General features: G+C 42.4%; 1 protein-coding gene across 7 annotated transcripts in view; it reads right to left on the reverse strand.

The window, feature by feature from the left end:
• KIF13A (kinesin family member 13A) overlaps positions 1-21,506 on the reverse strand; it is a 204,032-nt gene extending 182,526 nt beyond the window's left edge. For 6 of the 7 annotated variants that reach the window (XM_026511547.4, XM_057304947.1, XM_057304948.1 and 3 more), the window contains exons 1-2: positions 21,391-21,506; positions 21,030-21,120 (exon numbers count right to left, since the gene is read on the reverse strand). In XM_026511547.4, the coding sequence (XP_026367332.1) occupies positions 21,030-21,120; positions 21,391-21,445 (146 nt within the window). In that variant the 5' untranslated portion in view covers positions 21,446-21,506. The remainder of the gene's footprint in view (positions 1-21,029; positions 21,121-21,390) is intronic. The other variant, XM_057304949.1, reaches the window with a different exon arrangement.
• Positions 21,507-21,839: the final 333 nt, after the last annotated feature.

The following is a 21,839-nucleotide window of genomic DNA, read 5'->3' on the forward strand; positions in this document are numbered from 1 at the left end:
TTGGCGGGGGGGGGGGGGGGGGGGGGGAAGGTTGGTGATAACATGCAAAACTGGACAAAAATGATACTAGTCTGGCAAGTTTTTCATGGGTTTAGGTTACTGCCATCTGTGAAGCTTCAAAATTGGCTTGATTTTATCCCACGTAAATGTTTTTAGAATTCTGAAAGGTATGAAAAAAATCAAAGGTAGCTAACATGTCTCCATTGATTAATTCTCTCTAATAGTTCTTAGTTTCAGTCACATCTCTAGATATAGTGTGTTTGCAAATTTAATTAGGTGATAAAGAAATGTTTCCATAAAGGCTAGCCTTCCAAACCATCCAAACCTTGACGATCTGAGAAGAGTATTTAAGTATTTAAAATCTTAGATGGGGAAGATTAAGACTTTTGTTCTATTTGATTCAAATCTCCTTAAGACGTTATTCTAATAATTATGGAGAGAAACTCAGAGTGCAGACATAGAAGCTGGTTCTCTGGTCCTTACAAAATTTCACATTGCTTTCACTGAGTCAAAAGTTCCATTCTCTTTTTAGAACCAGGAAGGAAAACAAAATGATTACAAGTGACTCAAAACAAAGTAATTTAACTGTGCTTCATTAGTGAGAGGTTTTCAGAGCACAGCCACTGGAGACATCTGTGATGTTAAATCTTGTGACTTAATCTGGCACCTTTATTATCACGGTTTATTACCCTTGTTGTTTTACTTTAGATTTATTTATTTTTGTGGTGATAGAGAACACACTAGCTTTAGTCATAATTTTAGATTAAAGAATAACCACATGCTCATCAGAATTTAAACGAAGTGCAACACTGGGGCTAAAAATTTTCAAATAGGTAGGTAGTAGGATAAAGATGAGGTGAAAATGCAAATGACTGATGTCAACTCATAAAAACTGTGTCTATATCTTTATTTCTACCTCCAAAGTGACTTAGCTTTGGTACTCAGAGCACCCATTAGCATTTGATTTGTCTCTAATGTTCTTTTCCAATAAACGGAATTATATCCTGAAACAGTAAGTATTCATTATTCTGGGACCTATTTTTGCCAGGGAACAAGTCCACTTCAGAAGTTCGGAAGAGTAGCTGAAAGACCACAATTAAGAAGATGCGGGCACTGGCCAAGATGGGACAATCTGAGCATGGAGGGAAAAGGAGAGTGGATAGAAAGTATCTACTAGAGCTAATCCAAACGCAACACAGAGCTTGACTGTTTCAACACTGGTCAGGCGTGGACGCACTTGACTGCACCATCCTCGCGGGCAGATCATTCTGAGGAGCCCTCGGCATGGCTGTTCGCATCACCTTTATGCATCGTGCTCCCCGAGCATTCTCCACTGCCTCGTGCTTCTTACTACTGCGTTAATGATAACAATGCACTAATCAAGACAGCTAACATTTGTCATTTACCAAGCACTAGACATGATTCTAAATGGTTTATCTACTTGACAAAAGCTGGAAATCAAGGCACAGCCAGGGTTAAGCAGCATGCTCGGGATCACCGTGCTACCAAGTGTAGGTGCCGAGATTCACGCCCGGGGAGCCTAGACTGCAGAACTTGTTCTCCTGATGCTGTTTCCACCATTAAGGAAGGAAAATTCCAACTATTCCAGTGGCATCTAACTTGGCTTGGCGATCTATTCCTTTTTGGTACCGAGCACACTTTCTCAGGGGAAAAGTAGTCTAAGGAGGGAAAAACTTCGGTGAAGGGAGATACTAAACATAAAACAAAACTGTCAACGAGCCAAAACTCTAACTTGGGGTGATGCATAGCTGGGCTTAGGTACTCTCAATTTTTAAAAAAATTTTTTTAAGATTTTATTTATTTGAAAGAGAGAGAGCACAAGCAGGGGGAGCGGCAGGCAGAGGGAGAGGGAGAAAAGCAGGTTCCCCGCTGAGCAGGGAGCCCAGCACAGGGCTTGATCCCAAGACCCTGGGATCATGACCTGAGCCGAAGGCAGATGCTTAATCAACTGAGCTACCCAGGCGCCCCAGTATTCTCAATTTTTAGATGGTGGTACAGCCAAGAGGCAGCATGCAATTGTTATGTTTTCATAACCTTAAGAAATAAGTTCTTCATCTCAGTGGTACGAAATATCATGCACAGAAAAAGGGAAACGCGTCAAGATGTTCACAGAATGATGAGCAAAATTTTACTTTATCTCTAATATCCCGTATTTTCTAAGTTGTTTAACAGTGAATGAGCACCACTTTTCTAATCAGAAAAGAAATCTATAGTAAAAGGTTACTCAAGATTTCCAAAAGAAAAGGAAGGCTATATGCCTCTCACTTGCTTGCAGGAAGAAAGCCTGAGCCATGCAAAAGTCAGCTGGCAGTCCCTAAAAAGTCAGCCACACAGACACTTGGATTGTAAATAATCATAATAAAAGTAGAACCCTTTTGTTGGTTATTTTGTCAATGTACAAGTGCTTTGAAGAAGGAAAGCTAACAGGAGCCCATGTCACACTCAATTGCGCAAAGATTGGAAAGCCAAACTTGTCTGAGCCAGAGGAAACTAAGTGAAGCCTTTCTGGAAGACTGCAGGTTGTGGGAGCTGAGGTGCTGGTTATCTCCTGTCAGGAACTACCCCTCCAGCCAGCTATTGCTATAGGTAACAACTTCCGGTGAGCAGCCCCTCCCCTTTCACTGCAGGCAGGTAAGTGGGGCGGGGGGGCTTCTCCTGCTCTCAGCTGCCTAGCCACTGAGCTTCTGCCTTCCTGCTCTGATTTCGGAACCAACAAGGCCCAGCCATGGAGCTATGACTCATTAATGCTTCATAATTGTTGGGAGATCTATCAAAAGTAACTTGTTAACGAGGTACTTATTAAATAAAGTCTGTAATGGCTTATTTCATAAAGCCTTAATAAAGGCTTAATAAAGTCTGTAATGGCTTACTTAAAAATATAAATGGATTCGAAGCTATCCCCGTCGAATGCCATTCTCATGCGACTTCCATTCCGCTGTGCATTTCTGGACACCGTGCACATGCTCCAAGCTGCCCACAACCCTCCGAACCCCTGGGGGTCTGACGTACCTCGGAGCATTCACTGGACATGAGTGTTTCAGAATTTAAAAACAACCACCACAACATTCCAGCAAGCAGAACATGCAGCATCAATCCAAGGGCCCGCTGGGCAACCAGAGAATGAAAGCGGCCGTTACCCACCAGGAGAAGGACGAGGAAGCAGGCCAGCAGCCCCTGCCCCTTCATGGAGCTGTCCTGGGTGAACAGGCACCAGACCCCAGGCTGGAGGAAGGTATGTGGGCAACCTTCCAGTATCTTCCCCTTCTTTCTCCATGACAACCACAGGAAAAACTTCTCAATACTCTGACTCAGGCTGGTGTAGGGGTCCACCCAAGTCTGGGACCACACACCACCCCCGGGGCAGCCAACAGCTCTGGCACTCTGGGAAGTCCTCACTTTGCCTAGACAGGATTCTCTTCCACCAGTTACCTGCAAAGAACTCGCTGTTGAGGCCACCCCACAGATGGGGCAGAGGACATGCAACAGGTGAACCTGGTCAAAGTCTGCATCAACCTTCACTGAAGTAGTACTAACAGCTACGGCCTCTGCTTGTCAGCCCAAGGCAGTGGGAGTTGAAGTTGTAAGGGTCTGGAACCACATTTGTACTGCCATTATCTCAAAAAGCCACACAACATTGCAGAGCCTATCATTATGTAATAATCCAACGCAGAAATTAAAGGTCTCATAGGGCCCAGACTAGAAGCAAGAGAACCACAAGTGATGTGACAGACACAGCCTGAGGATGAAATAAAAACATTCCACCCACTGATTCATTCATGTACCAAAGCACAGCTCTTCCCGTAAAAGGCATATCCACATCTTTCATGGCATCCGGCCGTAAAACACCTAGAGGGCACCGACTTCGTACAAAGCATGTGCTTGCTGCTGGGGGAAGCAAAGAGGGAAGAAACAGACAGTAACTAAGACCAGGGGCTCTGCCCTCAAGTTTACAGCCTAGAAGGGACAATAAGCTATCTGCACAAATTCTTCAGGATCATGGAGCTGGTTATTATCCTCCACTCAAGTGTCCAGAAAATTGACTCAGCACTCCATGATGGAACTCACAGAGCTGTAATGAACTGATAGTAAATGAACAGAGGGCACTTTGCAACTATCGTTCTGCTTGTTAGTAACATCAATAAGTAAATAAACAAGCAAGCACATAAGCACATATACACACACTAACAAAACGTTCCCAGTAAGCCATGCCTCAAACCTGTAAAATACTCTAGAAACCAGTGGAGAAAGACCAGAAGCTTGGGAACAGTTCTTCACAGACCTGTGGTTCCTGAGCTGTGTGGCCAGAATTCTCTGAGCACCCTCTTCAAAGCATGTCTGTCCAGCTGTGCTCACCTCCCAAGGGGATCAGCTGACCTCTGGGGTAGAGGTGGCAAGCGGGAGGTGTACCTGGACAAAGGTACCCACAGGACTCCTATAGGTGCTCTATCTCCTCTCCACCTTCCACAGAGCTCCTCGATTGCCAGTGGAGAAAAAGAAGGCTGGACAGTGAATGAAAAAATAAAATGCCAAGCTCCCTCCCAAAACTCCAGAGCTGGGCTATGGCTGACTCCTGGCCAAAATGAGAAACAGGTGCTCCAAGTTCTGAAGAAGACATACCCCAATGATCATTTGCTAAGGTGGTGCAAAGTGGCATGGAGCCCTGTTTGCATTTGGCTGCCAACCCAATCCGTGGCATGAGACACCACGAAGTTTCCATTTCAGGACTGGCCTCCATGCAACAGCCCCCAGAGCGGGCAGCACCTGACACTGGCCAGGGCCTCTGCCCCCCACTAAGAGTGTTCACCCTGGGACATTCACAATTATGCCCCTAGTGCCATGGCTGTGGGTGCTGATGTAATACCCCGCTGCAAAATTAGAAGTCTTTATTAAAGGGCCACAACTGAAGAGCTTTCATGAAAAACAGCTTTTTAGAAAATCAAAGATGTATCATTATTTTTCCCCAATTTACAGGCCCTGAAATGCACATCAATTCCTAAAGTACACCCTCTCTGAACTCCACTTCACTCCTGGAAGGGCAGCTGGGGCTGTCCTAAGGACACAGGAGCACCAGTGGGACGAGCAGTGAGGGGGGTTTCGTGCTCAGCCCTGCAAGGTTCCAGCCAGCAAGCACCCAGCACTACAAACACTCGAGAGAAACAAAAGTACTCTCCAATAGCCTCATTCTAGCCAGGGGCTTGGTGCAACACCGGAGAGGCCAGGAAGAGGTAGCTTTGGTTTGATTATGTTTCTGCTTGTTCAGATCCTAACAAGAGTTTTCAGTCCCCTCTCCCCCTCCCATGCTCCTGCTTCTCCAGTTCCCCGGCAGATCCAGAACCAGCCTCTTGCGTTTCCACAGCAGCCCTCTTCGGCAAACACATGTGAGTAAGCTGGGCGTCTGCAACATTTCTTTTCCCCATTATTTAGGGCAACAGGTTGTGGCCACATGGATGGAGGAAGGGCACCAGAATGATCAGAATGGATTCAATGCTTTTAAATGGGTATACCCTATTTCTGTTCAGCAATCATACCAGGGTCACCAACATCCTTAGAAAGAATTCACCAAGTAAGAGAAAGGTTTAGGGAGATCCCTGTCACTACCACCTACAGCCAAGCCTATCCAGGATCCAGACATTTAAGTCAAAGACTACATTTAAGTTAATTAAAATAAATAAACAAACAACCTGGTAATGGAAGCAGGCAAAGGTCTGCAAGCATGTAACTGATCTGAAATCTATTTACTTTCATACGGTCATTAGATCTCTCTCGGAATCCTGAAATAAAACAGTTCCTCTGCACTCAGCATCACACCAGGAATGATACCTTCCGACAGGATCTGATATATGCTGCTTAATAGCTGTTTAGTCACCAGGGCTGACTAATCAAGTAGAAGGCTTTGTCTTTCCAATTTAAAAATTGCAGCTTATCTAATAAATCCCTCAGACACTTTTAAACATTCCAGCGACAGAATGAGACACACGTAGCCTGGCTTTGTGCTCCCCAACATAGCGTATTGTGGTCTCCACTGAGACAGCTTTGGGGAAGAAGCTGGAAAGTCAAGCCCGTCCAGAAGCTGGCACTCGGGCCCACGCCTAGTCCCTTCCCTGTTCCTCCTGCTTCCCCTGCCCCATCCCATTCTTTGCTTCCAGGGGCGGAGCAAAGGGAGCACCCTGAGGGTAAGGAGAGGCCAACCCGAGAAACAGTGCCTGTGCTCCTCCCCACTTCCCAAGCCCAGAATGATGGCTCAGATGTTTTACCCACACCGGGAACAAAGAGAAAAGCAAGCACACACTTCATGTTCATTCATGTAAATGTACAAAGTACTTAGAACATCAAAACTTTTCATTACGCTCCTCTTTACTTTTTGGGTAAAACTGCACACAACAACTGGATAACCTGATCAAAGTTTCTGAAGACGTGCATCACTCCCTTATCAAAAGAAAAGGGCCACAAATATGCATGCATATACATTTGCATGATACATTTTTTTGAAAAAGTATTTTAAGAAATGAGGCGTCTGGGTGGCACAGTCAGTTAAGAGTCTGACTCTTGGTTTCAGCTCAGGTTGTGATCACAGAACCTGAGACTGAGACCTGGGTCGGGCTCTGGGCTCAGTGTGGAGTCCGCCTGAGATTCTCTTTCTCCTTCTTTCTCTGCCCCTCCCACTTGTGCGCTCACATGCGTTCTCTCTCTCTCTCTCTCTCCCTATATATATATAATAAAGTCTTTAAAAAACATATTTTAAGAAAACAACTAGTAAATTCAAAGGACACTACTGTATGGGTGGTTCTGGGAAATCACCCAAATATACTTTCTAAATTTTAGAGTGTCAATAAAAAAATGCCAAACCAAAAAGATTACAATAAATAAGCCCAAGAATAAAATACACTCACTTAACAGGTGCCAGAGAACCAGATACATAAGTAAAAACACTTCCTTATTTTGAGTCTTTAATAGAGAGGCCCTGAGTCCATGTCTCCCATATAAACCACTGGAACAAGAGGCACCACCCTCGGGACTGGGACAATAAAGTCAGTTGCCTCAGGAAGAAAAATAGAAGCACAGAAACCCAGTATTACTGAACACGATGTTTCAGCACCTTCAGACGGTGATTTCCTAAGAAGTCAGTTTATGTCTAGGGAGTATGAACTGTCTATGAGTCCCCCACACTAAATAAACCCTACTAACCATTAATTACATCCCAAGAGTAGAAACACAGTTTAGTACAACACACACTTTCCAAGAACGTACTATGTCTAAGGTAAAAAGGACTGACACCCAGTAACTAGAATTGAAGGTCCACAGTCATTGCAAAGAAAAAATTCTTCCAAATGTGGACACTTCAGTCAAAAGTAATCAGAAACTTCATATTACTTAAAAGAGCTGTAAGGTTTTGGGGCATCAGGGTGGCTCAGCTGGTTAAGTGTCCAACCCTTGATTTTGGCCCTGGTCATGAGCTCAGGGTTGTGAGACTGAGCCCCGTGTCGGGCTTTGAGCTGGGCAAGGAGCCTGCTTATGACTCTCTCTCCTCTCCCCCTCCCCCCAGCTCTCTAAATAAATAAATAAAATCTTAAAATAAAATTGTAAGGTTTCCTACTTTAATTGCTCTTTTTGAATGTTTTAAAAAAACTTCATTTATTAAACCTGGAATGAGTAAGAAACAATATTAAAAACAAAACCCAGATTGGAGGCACCTGGGTAGCTCAGTCGGTTAAGCATCTTGACTCTTGGTTTCAGCTCAGGTCATGATCTCAGGGTTGTTAGACCGTGCCCTGCTCAGTGCAGAGCTCACTTGAGATTCTCTCCCTCTGCCCCTCCTCCCCTAAAATAAATAAACAAATAAATAAATCTTTAAAAAAGAAAGCAAGCAAGGAAGGAAAGAAGGAAGGAAGGAGAAACAAAACCCAGATCAAGGAGCATTAAGCGTCCCATGGTAATAAAAATAATAAAATTATCAATGCTCAGTGTGTGCAATGTGACAAGCACCGTGCTAATTCCCACAAGCCCTACAATGTCTGCAACTCTCACTATTTCCATTTTATAAATGAGGAAACCAAGGCACTAAGGGTTAAGGGACTTGCCCAACATTTCACAGCCAATAAGTGATTCACACATAGACAGTTGGCCCCCAAAGTTCACAGTGGCTCTTGGCCACTACACCGTTCTGTCATGCTGCTTAGTTATTTATACCCAACTAAGAGCCACAGAAACACTGCAGAAGGCAAATAAAAGATTTCCCTTCCTTGAGAGTAAAAGCTTTGGCTCAGATACGAGGTAATTTACTATACCTATGAAATTTTAAACTCTGTTTAGGCTAACTTTTACCTAGATTGGTGAGTTTATTTCAACACACCAAACTACAAAAGCAAAGATGTACTCTGTACCATTCCAAAAATTCAGTGATATATACAAATAAAGAGGATGCTTTGTTCATTTTTTTAAAAGATTTATTTACTTATTTGAGAGAGAGTGAGCGAGCAAGCAGGGGAGGATCAGAGTAAGAGGGTGCTTGCTTGACACATTTAAAAGAAGCTAGAAAGTCTGTTTATCCAAATTTTTATTGCTATTGGGTTTTTTAATTTTTTTTAAGTAAGCTCTATGCCCAACTCATAGCTTGAACCCATGACCCCTAGATCAAGAGTCCTATGCTCTACCAACTGAGCCAGCCAGCCACCCCTATGTTTATTGTTTTGTGGTTGGGTTTTTTTTTTTGTTTTTTTTTTTTTCCTAATTGGTTCTCAAGTCTGGGAACCAATGATCAAGGACAGCTAGAAGTCACTCTTGGAAAAAGCTAGTTAAATAATAACCTGGCTAGAGAATTAAAAAAAAAAAAAAAAAAAGAGTCCCTTAGGAATACAGTAGACCAGCAATTTTGGAAAATTATTTCCACTGCACAATTCATCATAAAAGCGTAGACTACACTGTCATCCTCAAGAGAGGAATATTATTCTATCAAAGCCAGCACTACTTCAAGGCTTCAAAAATACTTAGTTATGTTGCCATGCTAATGTTACCTATTTGTACTGTAACTCTAGATCAAAAAAGCAGATGTTTCAAACTGGATAGGGTTGCTCAAATTTAACACCATTATCTTGATAAGCTTTCCCAACCACACTCCTCCCTACTTACTCAAAACATTACCCTTGAAACAAATAGTTTTAAGGATCCTTCTCAATGTAATAATGTAACTATTCCCTGTTACAATTTGTATAGTGGATTCTAAACTTTAACGATATAAACAGAAGTAGTTAAAGACAGAGAACAAAAGGACAAAACAAAACACAAAACCCTAACAGTGTGTTATCCAATTTTAAAAAGGGCAATTACCACTGCAAGTCCAGCCTATAAATCTGGACACATTCTCTGGTTAGCTGGGATAATAGATAGGTGGGCACACCAAGCATCAATTCTTTATTAAGAAGATGTGCTTTATTAAGCCACGGAATGTAGGTCTGTTAAAAGGTTTTTTAATCTGTTAGCAAACTGTATGTGGGTTGACTGTTTGTGGCCTTCCAAAATTTGGGACAAAACTATGTGGTACTGGTAATGCAATGTCTGTGCGTGTCACCAGTGTTTGCCCCTTCTGGTTTTCCCCTGCGGCTCCCAGTTGGAGATAGAGGAATATTTGTGGTCTTTGGAGGTAGACGTACAATCTAGGGAGTGTCTCCTCAAGACGACACAAAGAGCTAACAGCAAAAAGTAAAGCTTCCCTTTCCTCAAAGGCTTCCTTCCTGTTCCCTGTCTTCTAAAAAAAAAAAACAAAAAACAAGACTCCAAACTTCTTCCCCCGAGGGAATGGCACACAGACGCCTTCCTCACCCGGCTTCTCACAGCAGCAAGCTTATCACACCTTCAGACCAGATGCTGAAGGGCCGCCCAGAATCAGTAACTCCACTCTGCTTTCCAAAGAAAGGCTAAGAGAGCACAAACCAGAAGGGAAATACATACGTACGTGTACACACACACACACACACACACACACACATACACTCTAACCAGAGCTGGCCCCACAGTGAAAGATAGGAGATACAGTTTGGTAGGGTGGTAACCGGACCTCAAAAACATCATCAACTGCCCAAGGACACTTGATGCAAACGGCTCTGGAAACGTCATTTCTCCACTCCCATACACACTTGCCTACTGCCTAAAACAGCTGCATGACTGCAGGAACAGCTTAAAAATCAGTGCTTCCCCCAAAAACCACAACCGTGCAAGATGAAAACTAATCGACAGGTCCAAATCCGATGATTTACAATCCCCTGTCGGATCCAGAAGCTGCTGCCCCAGCCGAGGCGGGAGGCGTGCAGAAGGTCTGTAAGGGACCCGAGCTCCTCGCTAGTCTAATGACTTCAGATAGCTGGAGCTGGTGGCTGTCTTGTTTCACTCGACACCTTCAATTCTTGCATCAGCTACTGCAGGCAAACAGAGCCTGTCAAGAACAGTGGCTCTGTCCTCCTTGTTTTCCTAACACTCTGAGAAGCAAGTTACAATGCAACCCGTTTCAGCTCCTGTTAATGTTACGTACTTTCTCTGTTGGACTCAACTCTACATGTTAAGTACAGAAGGGATAAATCTGAATTTTAGGCCTTAAAACACTTTACAGATTACCTAATCTAGCCCTCAATTTTACAGTTGTAAAAAGTCAGATGGAAATGGACTGATGGCTAGCTCAAGGATATAGAGCAGGTGAGTGGCAGAAGCAGGCAGCACCCCGCTTCCAATTCATCCCTGCAGGCTGACCCTCCACATACACAGGGTCCCCAGGCTCTGTGGCCATACAGGAGCCGAAGCTGGGAGGGCTGCAGCCTTACGGGGCCCGCAGCAGGGAAAGGTGGCCCACAGACCACTTGAAAGCTGAGGGGCCAGTGCTTCCCAAGGAGTCAGGATCCAGGCAAAGGACAGGCAAAAGGCAAGTACTCTGCATCTAGGTAATTTAGGTAATTCCTTCCCCTGCTGCCGAAGTTCAAGTAAAAACAAATCAGGAGAGGCATTTTTATTAAACGCACCTGGCTAGGGAGTAGGAGGCTTTTTTTTTTTTCCTTTCTTAATGGGAGAGAATTTATTTAGCTTTGTGAGGCTTTACGTTCGCAGTAATACATACCCTTGGCACAGGAAAGCCCTATGAAAGTTCCATAAATTACCTTAATAAGGTAAATATTTAGGCTGATTTTATGAGGCTTTCCTATATTAATTTGCAGGAGGTTAATGGTTATGAGTACAAGATCACAGTCGAAATGGCAAGAGAGACCGAAGCACAAGGTTTTAAAGCACTAGGCTTTAAAACCTGGTTTATTAACCCGGACCCGTGACTCTCAACCCTGGCTACACATGAGAATCAACTGCCAACCATGTGAGTTAACCACCTTGGACATTCAACCTGGTCAAGCCTTCAGATGTCTACACCCTCAGACTTCTAGTCTTCAAAGAGGAGGTCCCAGACTTTGTGGAACAGACAAGTCATACCTACTTTGCTCTGTCTGAATTCCTGACCCACAGAATCCATGAGCATAAGAAAATGGTTGTTTTAGACCACTAAGTTTTGGGGCAATTTGTTGAATGGTAACTGGGACATCCCAATGCCTAAGGTGTACTACAGCCCAACTGAGCCAGAAGCTCTGAGGGTAGGAGAAGGCATCGATGTTTAAAGCACCCAAGTGATTCTAATGTGCAATCGTGTCTAGACCTCTGCTGTCCAAGACAGTAACCACCTGTCACAGGTAGCTGTTTAGATTTAAATTAATGAAAATTAAGTAAAATTTAAAACTCAGTTCTTTGGTTGCACTAGCCACATATCAAGAGCTCAGTAATCATATACGGCTGGTGGTTACCATATTGAATGTAGATATAGAGAATATTTCCATCATCTCAGAAAATTCTATTGGACAGTACTAGTCTAAAGCAGTAGTTTTCAAAGTTTGGTCCTGAGCTAACAACATCAGCATCACCTGGGAATTTCTTAGAAATGCAAATTCTCAAGCCACATCCCAGACCAACCAGATCAGAACCTTTTGGGGTGGGGCTCTCCAAAACCCTGATACACACTCAAGGGTGAGAACTCCTTGTCTTGTGACTGCCCATACAAAATCATTTTTCTCACCCCCTATCTGATACTTAAATCTGCAAATTATCAACTTTTAATTCCATTATAATGTAAGAAAATAGTTCATGATGGCATACAATTTCAAAGGAATTTTTGTGTTAGCAAGCATGTTTGAGAAGAAATGCCTTTCAGTTAGCAAAGGATTCTAAAATGTTTCATGAAAATGCTCTCAGCTACGAATAATCATTAAGAGAAACAATCTTAAGGTCCAAAAATATTTAAATGGTTAAAAATTATGACACTCAACAGACTATTCAATTATTAAAATTATAATTGTGAAAATGATATAGCATAACAAAATATAAATGGGAGAAAAGCAAAACAAAATTGTAACTGCAAATTTGCCTATTACTTAGACAAGGACAAAATGAAGGTGGAGGAAAAAGAAGAACTGGTTAGGCTTGGCCAGACAGTGACCCCACCTCTTTTTCTTTCTGCCTTATATCTTATAAAGATACCTATGAAAAAAGCATTTTAGAATATCTAAGGAAGCGATTTTTTAAAAAAAGATACGATTGTGCTTTGAGTGAAAAGTCCACCCCAAGAATAATTTGGTAAAACAGTTCTACTACTTTATCAGTGATTCACTGAATTGTTCATCTCAGAGAAACAGGATCTCCAGACAGGACTCAAGCAAATAATGAGACTTAGATGGGCTGTCCTATTCCTGAGAGACTACAAGGATTTCTTCTCTCTAATTTTCCTTTTAACCTTAGATCCTACAATCAACTATCAGAATTATGCATTTTTACAAATAAAATTTTAGAGATGTGAAAACTTGACTTTTTTGTTTATTTAGTTTCCACATCATTGTTGGGTGATAAAATGCCAAATAAACTAAATTCCAAGGAAGAATTTCTCCCATTTTTTTCTTACATTTCCAAGTCTAAAGTCCCAGAAATATTTTGTAGAGTGACTTTCTTTGAAAAGATAGCTGCTGGGGGACCTACGTGACTCAATCAGTTGGGTGTCTGACTCTTGATTTTGGCTCAGGTCATGATCTCAGGGTCTTGGGGTCCAGCTGTCAGGCTCCATGCTCAGCAGGCAGTCTGCTTTAAGATTCTCTCACTCTCTCTCCGCCCCTCCCCCTGCTCCCACACGCATGTGCACTCTTCTCTCTTTTTTTCCTCTCTAAAATAAATAAATAAATCTTAAAAAAAAAAAAAAAGCTGAATCCCACATAAATCAACTCTTCGTTGTTTTAATACATGTTTTCATATAAATTTTAGCCCTACTTCCTTTACTGACAGCTCTGTTGCTGTTAAACTGAATTTCTTACGTTGTCAAGGCACAATGTCACCTTTCTGGGTGTTCATGTGTTGGTTTCTCTGCTATTCTGTTTCCTATGCTGGTAATGTTCTCCAAACTCCTTTAAATTCTAAATGCATAAACACCTTCTCTACCATAGCTCCAGGGAAGATTTGAGAAAGGGTAAATGTGGCTGAATAACTCTGAGAAACCTTGATGTCTTCAAGAAGCCTTGGGGAAACTCATTTCTAAGAATTCCTTCAAAATATGAATGCATGGCATGTGTAATTTTGTTAAAAATCAGAAACAATCCAAGTTATCCACTTATCTCTAACTAGATTTTGACAGAAGCAGCCAAGTTAACTGGTGGAGTGATAAACTGTCCAGCTTGGTATCATGTAGAAAAATTTTCCCAGCCCAACAAGCATACATATTTTTAAATTAAAAGTATGTCTGGACTAAAACTTTAGTGATGCAAAAATAGGATTTTCCTACTTTTTACAGCTTTTTGTACTGACTATAGCTAATTACCTTCATGAATGCTGGTAATTAAGCATTATCTAGGGCAGCTACTACCTTCAATTATACCATTTGCATATGCTTTTACGGAAAAGGAAATCATTACTTTTATTTCCATTGTTGGAAGTTAAGTAGAGAAGAGATTGGACAGAAGGTTTTAATAATTTTTTTTTTTTTTTTAAGCAGCAGAGAGAACCTACAAAATGTTTCCTGTGTGTTGGGCGTTCTTGAAACTAGGCACTGAGATTACAAAGATGAATTATATCTCACCCTTGCCCTGGAGAAGCGAGAATCTAGCTGCATTCACGTACATCTGAGCAAGGTCCTTAATGCAGAAGACAGAGCTCAGGCTACCTTCATTGTAAACTAGCTTTTATGAAACTACACTTTAACAAACAACACAAGACACTTAAAAGAAAAAAGTAGACCATATATAGAAAACTATCATTAATGTCCTCCGAAAGAGACAGAAAATACCATAACCAAGCAACAAAAATAGGATACTATTAAAAAACAAACAAACAAAACTCAGAGGCCAAAAAAAGAGCTCTTGGAAATTAAAAATATGATAGGGTAAGAGAAAAATTAAACATAAGGGCTGGAAGATAAAGTGGAGGAAATCTTACAGAAGGCAGAACAAAAAGATGAGGAGGATACATATTTCCAGGTCAAAAACGCCTATTGTGATTTCTCAAAAATGGGGAAGGAAAGAATATTCTACAAGATTCTAGAGAATAAAAATCTATGTCACATCTAAAGGATTAGAAACCCAAATAGCAGGGTGCCAGGGTGGCTTAGTTGATTAAGCATCTGCCTTCAGCTCAGGTCATGATCCTAGGGTCCTAGGACTGAGCCCTGTGTCAGGCTCCCTGCTTGGTAGGGGAGCCTGCTTCTCCCTCTCCCTCTGCCACTACCCTCTGCTTGTGCTCTCTCTCTGTGTCAAATAAATAAAATGTTTTCAAAAAAATTTTTTTAATTTAAAAAGTAAAAAAAAAAAAGAAAGAAAGAAAGAAAGAAAGAAAGAAAGAAAGAAAGAAAGAAAGAAAGGGAAAGAAGAAACCTAGGTAGCTTTGGACCTTTCAACAGAAACACAAGAAAGCAAAAGACAACAGAGCAACCAAATGTCTTTAAAATGGAATGTGATACCCACTGAAAATATCAATGAAGTGAGTGGATAGAATAGATATTTTCATGGTTTCAAAACACTTTACCTTCCAAACACCTTTTCTAAGGAATTTACTAAAGAACATGCTTTACAAAATTAAGGCAGTAAACCAAGAAAGAAAAAGGAAACAGAAAAATAAGAGATTCCACACAGAAGAGAGATAAAGGGATCCTCAGAATGATGTGACAGGCAACCCCAGGATGACAGCTATGTCAGGCAGAGAAGACTACCAGTTCATAAAGGAGCATGATGGAAGGCTTAAGGAGAAATGTTTCTACGAAGATGAAATCAAGAAAGTACTTCATATGTTTAAATGTCTTGAAAGGAGACTTAGGCAAGGGGCAGAAAATTTAAATGTTGAATTAAGGATAAGTACATAGAAAAAGAAGCAAATTAAAGAAATAGAAAAAAAATAAAAACAACTGCTAACTCCAGGAAAAACAAAAAAATTTGTATGACAGGAAAAGAAATCATAGAAGAGCACATGGCTCAACTGTAAAGAGCTGACTATATTACATAATCATATAAATACTAAATATTGATAAAATTAAAATTACTGTAAGTATACTGGCGACATGGGGGATGGGAAGAATTTGGGGGTGGGGTGGAGACAGAGCACAGAAAAAGAACACAGGGGGCGCCTGGGTGGCTCAGTCGTTAAGTGTCTGCCTTCAGCTCAGGGCGTGATCCTGGCGTTCTGGGATCGAGCCCCGCATCAGGCTGCTTCCTCTCCCACTCCCCCTGCTTGTGTTCCCTCTCTCACTGGCTGTCTCTACCTCTGTCAAATAAATAAAAAAAATCTTAAAAAAAAAAAAAAGAAAGAAAGAAAAAGAACACAGAACAAATAAAATGTAGCACTACCAGCATGTTATTCAGAAATATGGAGGGAAATTCCAAAAGAATGAGCTAAAATTGCTATATGTGGCTGCCTCCATGGAAAGAAATGAAAAAGAGGATTCCTTCTTTTTTATCATAGATTTCATAAATTATAAAACTACTTTACACTTTAAATTATGTACACTAGGGGCACCTGGCTGGCTCAGAAGAGCATGCAACTCTTAATCTTGGGGTCATGAGTTCGAACCCCATTACTTTAAGTAATCAGAAGAGATTACTTAAAATTTTTAAATTTTAATAAATAAATAAAAATACACTGATTTTACATACATACACACATACATATACATGCACACACACACACACATAGATATTCAGAACCCAACCTTTTACCCACTAAACTTGTGTTTTTCAAATTATAGTTATAACCCATTAGTGGGTTGTGAAATTAATTCAATAAGTCAACCATCATTTCTAAAATGAATTAGAAGAGACAGGGATAGAAAGTAATAGATACACTGCACATAGTAAATTTTTTCATGAACCTCAGTTCACGTACGCACACACATACACAGTCCATGATGTTAAATGTATTTTTAACTGTGGACTGTGAACAAAATGATTTTCAAATCACTACTCTAATCTACATTGCATTATAATTACTTTTAGTTTTGCTTCTAAAAGTAAGAGATTCCAATCTACCTTTATTTTATTTTATTTTTTTTATTTTTATTTTTTTTAAAGATTTTATTTATTTATTCGACAGAGAGAGACAGCCAGCGAGAGAGGGAACACAAGCAGGGGGAGTGGGAGAGGAAGAAGCAGGCTCATAGCGGAAGAGCCTGATGTGGGACTCGATCCCGGAACGCCGGGATCACGCCCTGAGCTGAAGGCAGACGATCAACCGCTGTGCCACCCAGGCGCCCCCCAATCTACCTTTATTTTAAAACAAAGGCATGGCAAACGCTGACAGCTAATGAAAATATTCCATTAAAATGCTCTTTAAAATACCACTAATGACATGCATAAAGAATGATCACTCTTATATTAATGAAATCTAAATGCTCTGCTTTCTTACAACCGACTATAATATTTGAGCTAGAGAGAAATATAACACAAAAAACAGGAGAGAATTCAAAGTCACCCAAATAATTTTATAATGTGGAATATTACTGATTCTTAGATGATCTATTTTTTAAATTGCACATGACTTTCACATGACTTAATTTCTAAATTTCTGGTCTACAAAGATACTTGAGCAGAAGGAACCATCCCAGGCGCCTTTGGAATAGCGGAGAAAGCCAGCTTGGAAAAAAATTGCAACACATAATACATAAACTAGAAAATATATACACAGTTGACTGAGAGACACAATACATAAACTAGGAAATATATACACAGTTGACTGAGAGACTAGCTTTCTTCCACTGACAGCGGAGGATATACTTTAGAAGCTATACTGCACATATTGCAGTGTGGAAAAACTGGGCAAGAAGCTAAACCTTTGATGCTCTTTTACTAAGAGCCTAAATTTAGCCCATTTTTCTTTTAACTTAGCTAAGGTACACATTTACATTGCTTTAAGTGCTTACCCAACAATTCACTTTATATAAAATAAGAACAAAAACTTCTATAGAAAAAAATTCCATTACACTCTCTTTGTAATACAACTTCACTTTATTTCCTGAACTTCCTAAAAGTTACAAAAATCGGACTCATAAGCCAACCACCTATATTTTTAAAACCACCACTACCATCCAAACTAGATGTGAAAAAGAATGAAAATGAATATATGGGTATTTAAAGATAGAAAAGGTATTTGTTGAAATACACACGAACGATATATTCATGCGCACGTATGTGTGTTTGTGTGTGTCTGAAAATATACACTGTTTTTGGAGAGATGAGGGGATGGGAAGAACAGGGGAGACAACAGGGCAAAAGAAGACTTTACATTATGTATCTGTTCATACTGTGGTTTTTAAACTGCTACCTATTTGGGCAAATTGGGGGTTCTCACTCTCTTCTCCCCTCCTGAGTTCCCTTGCTTCTGCATCCTATTCCATGCACTTCCACAGCCCCTCCTCGGTATCCTCATCACACTAGGGAACCTACTCAGTGCAGACATTTGCTGAGTGCCTGCTACCTGCCAGCTGCTATTCAGGGCATGGGACACGAAGGTAAGTAGGATAAGGTACCCGCCTTCAGGGAGCTCGCAACCTCAGAAGGAGACAGAAGAGGAAACAGGTCATTTCCAAAAAAAATATGGTACATATAATGGCAAAAGTATAATTTACATAATCTACCGAACTGTAATTTTAACTATTTTTCCCTCTCTCTTCCCACATCTCTCAAAGGTGCAAACCTCTGAGAGGCACTAGAGCTATAGTGATCTTTGGATCCTCTGTGCTGAGAAAGAATCCTGTATGATGTAAACTTCATAAGTATCTCCTGAATAGTAAACAGAACAGTATTTTAAGAAACATGTTCATATATGTCTTAATGTTTCAAAATGGTGAGATATATATATATATATATATCAACTATTAACCTGGACCTCTGTAGTATATTATAATCTTAGAATTGCAAAACAAATATCTTTAACCTCAGAAGCCCTGTGATCTTTTTAGTCCTTAACATGCAGTCTTGGCTTTGATTTCATAAAGGGGAGAAATCATGAAAGCTAAGCCTACCTGTTTCCTCCCCTGGAAATCAAAGCATCCTTGCTTGTGTTTACTGGTAGGACTGAAAACTTTCACCCACTAATTTACAATTTCTATTTGTGGTTAATACATTAGTAATTTCTTGCAATTTTCAGAAAAATAATAATTCTCACTTTGACACAGATTTGCCAAGACTTCTTATACTTCAAGCCTTGAACTTCTAGGGAAGAAAAATAATATTCTTGCCTTTCCCTGAGCTCAATCCCAAAATAAATGATAAAAATGAATTGCAAACATAACATGAAGCATAGTTGTAATTAATCAACCCAGAGCCCAAGAGGGGAATCATTTCTATTTTTAAATACACTGTTGCTTTAAGGGAAAACCTGGTGGAGAAATATGAAACCAAGCTACATAATGAAAAATCAAAATGCATTTGGTGTCTCCATCCTTGCAAAGACAGTAATCCTAACCTACAAGCAGCACTGCTGGATAGACTCCACTCAAGTTTTCTGTAAAGTAAGTGGCCAGTACCCAGGCAGAATCCCACAGAAAGGGTCCATCCACCAAAGAATCCTATCTGTCAGGGGGACAAAACAAGAGAACTCCCATGTTTTGATTCTATTCTTAACAGTTTCAGATAAGGGGCTATTCCAATAAGCCAGCAGATGGATCAACTCCCAAATCACCCCGCAAATCTTTATCTAAAAGATCCTGATTCATCACTGCAGTGGTATCCCTAAAAATAATCAACTACTTATTTAGCATTTGTAACCAACTGTCTACAGTGATCATTTCTATCCAAGTTCCACGAAATTAAATGTTTCTCTCCACAAATCAGAAAGCTTCATTTCATTAAACAGTAGCTAACTGCAGCACTGCCTGTGGTTAAGAGTGACAAGGACCAGGTGCCAAACCAGCAAGGAAAACAGAAGCAGCAGCTACATGAACAGGAGCTAATATTCTACCTGTTTCCCAGACTGCTTTGAAGAATCTGACCGAGCAGAATTTGCAGAGGAAACAATAAAAAAATAGCCAGCTTCAGAAAAAATGTTGATGTTGTGGACATCGAATTTAATCTGCAAATATTTAAATTTACTCAGTTCACTAGCATCATGAAATATACAATTACACCACTACAAATGTATCTAAAATACCATAAATCTTTAAAATGTATCTAAAATATTATCCGAGGACACCTCTATTAACTGAAAAGCATTTAACACATTTTAAACATAACTTTAGCAACTTACTATCACTGTGACAATCTGCTGTAGGGACCAGAATGTTTGCAAACTGAATAAAAATTTCCAGCCTCGATACAAAAAGCAGAGTTCCCAATCTTATCTCCTGACAACTTCTTCCCCCAAATTTAGCAAAATTGCGCCTGAACACATGATTATAGAAAAGAGGCAGCTGTTTCCTTTAGCAATAAAATAACAAACCCTACTTCAGTCTCTATTCACTGAAAAAATCTCCCAAGAGCAAAAAATCACTAAATTGTAGTGCATCAATCAACAGGTGACTTTCAGAAACACACTCGTACTCGTGTCCGTGAGAAATTAATTCTGTCAAATCTCCTGTTTTGGGTTTTTTTTTTTTCTTTCTATTTTTACAAGCTACTGCATTACTATACTGAATGAATTCCAACCGTTTTCTTCTCAAGGGCTTACCAGAAAAATGCCAAATATTCAAATTATTTTAAGGCATTTTCCCATACTGCTGCGTGGAATAGAGCAGAATTAATAAGGATCCAAGAGTTACCACTTTTCAAATGCAAATATGTTGCCATCTAGTAAATGCAGCCCCTTTTTAAACATCCCCCCCAGCGTCTACACAGCTCAGGGCACTACTTTTGTTTCCATGAAAATCAAAATTCGCGCATTACATTCAGGCATTATCTCGACCCAGCACCAACAAAATAATAGATTTTAAATGGTTCACGCCTAAGCCTGCATCATAGAATACTGTTCTGCTTAATTAGGGGGTTCCCCCCCCCATTTTACATACAAAGTCCCTAAACAATTCCGCCAAATAAAGGAAACTGTGCAGTGGTAGGAAAAAAAAAAAAAAAAAAAAACGAGGGGCACTGGATTCTACGAAAACAAGGCCTTGGGATGGTCCCTTGCCCGCCTCAGGCCTCAGTTTTCTTATCTGTGAAATGTGGGACTACTCGGCTCTGGGGTCCCACCCGGCCCCCTCTCTCCGGGTGCCCCGAAGCCGGCCAGGGACGCGGCGGACTGGTGCCGGCTGTGGCCCGGGTGCCCGGGCTGATGCCGCTCTAGATGGGAGGGCACACGGAGGGGGGGCAGCGGGAGGAGAGGAACTTGGACTTGCAACGGCTTCAGACAGGAGCGTGCGACAAACTTGAAGCCGTCCTCCTAACAATAGGCAAGAGCACTCCCATTTTCCGGGCTCAAACTTGCAGGAGACTGCGGGGGTGGGATCCCCCTGCCCGCCCTCGCGGCGCCCGCTTTACCTTTCTCCCTGTTTGGTGTTAGAAGGAGGAGGGTGCAGGACCGTTTGATTCCCTTCCATCTCCACCACGCACTTGGTGTTCAGTTCCAGTTCTGAAAGCAGAAGGGAAGAGGGCCGTTGCCGAGCCGAGCATCCGCGCCTCCAGACCCCTGGGCGCGGGGCTCTCCCGGGGGGCGGCCGAGCCGCGGCGCCGGGAGCCGGGAGCCGCGCGCCAGGGGCTCAGCGGCTAGTGCGGCGCCGCCTCCGCCCCGGCCCCACGGCTCCGCCGCGCTCTCGCCGCCCCGGCCCCGCGGCCCGCACTTTGCAAAGTTGCCCCCGCCCTCGGCCCGACCACAGATAAAAACGAGCGGAAAGCTCCTCACCTCGCCGGTTCATGGGCCGGACCCGGACAGCAACTTTTACCTTGGTATCCGACATGTTGGCGGCGCCCGCTCGGCCCCTGGCGGCCCCTCACGCGCCGCGCCGCCGCCGCCGCAGCCGCGCGCCCCCCGAGCGCGGCCGCCGCCGCTCCGCCGTGTGCTCCGCGAGGCAGCGCCGAGGCGCGCGGGCCATCCCGGGGGAGCGCGACGCGGGGCACGGCCGGGCCCGGGGAGGGGCGGGCGGGCGCGCGGGGCGGGGCGCGGCGGCGGCGGCGGCGCGGGCGGGAGGAGGCCGCGCCGCCGGGCCCAGGCGCCGCTCTAGCCGCGCCGGCCCAGCCGAGCGCGCCGCGCCGCGGCCCCTCGCGCCCGCCCCGGGCCCGGCCGCGCCGCCATCTTCCGCGCCCCGCCCGCCGGACCCCTGGGCGCGGGGAAGGTCGGACCCGGCGCGGTCG

This window comes from Ursus arctos, unplaced genomic scaffold (assembly GCF_023065955.2).
Source record: "Ursus arctos isolate Adak ecotype North America unplaced genomic scaffold, UrsArc2.0 scaffold_31, whole genome shotgun sequence".
NCBI lineage: Eukaryota > Metazoa > Chordata > Mammalia > Carnivora > Ursidae > Ursus > Ursus arctos.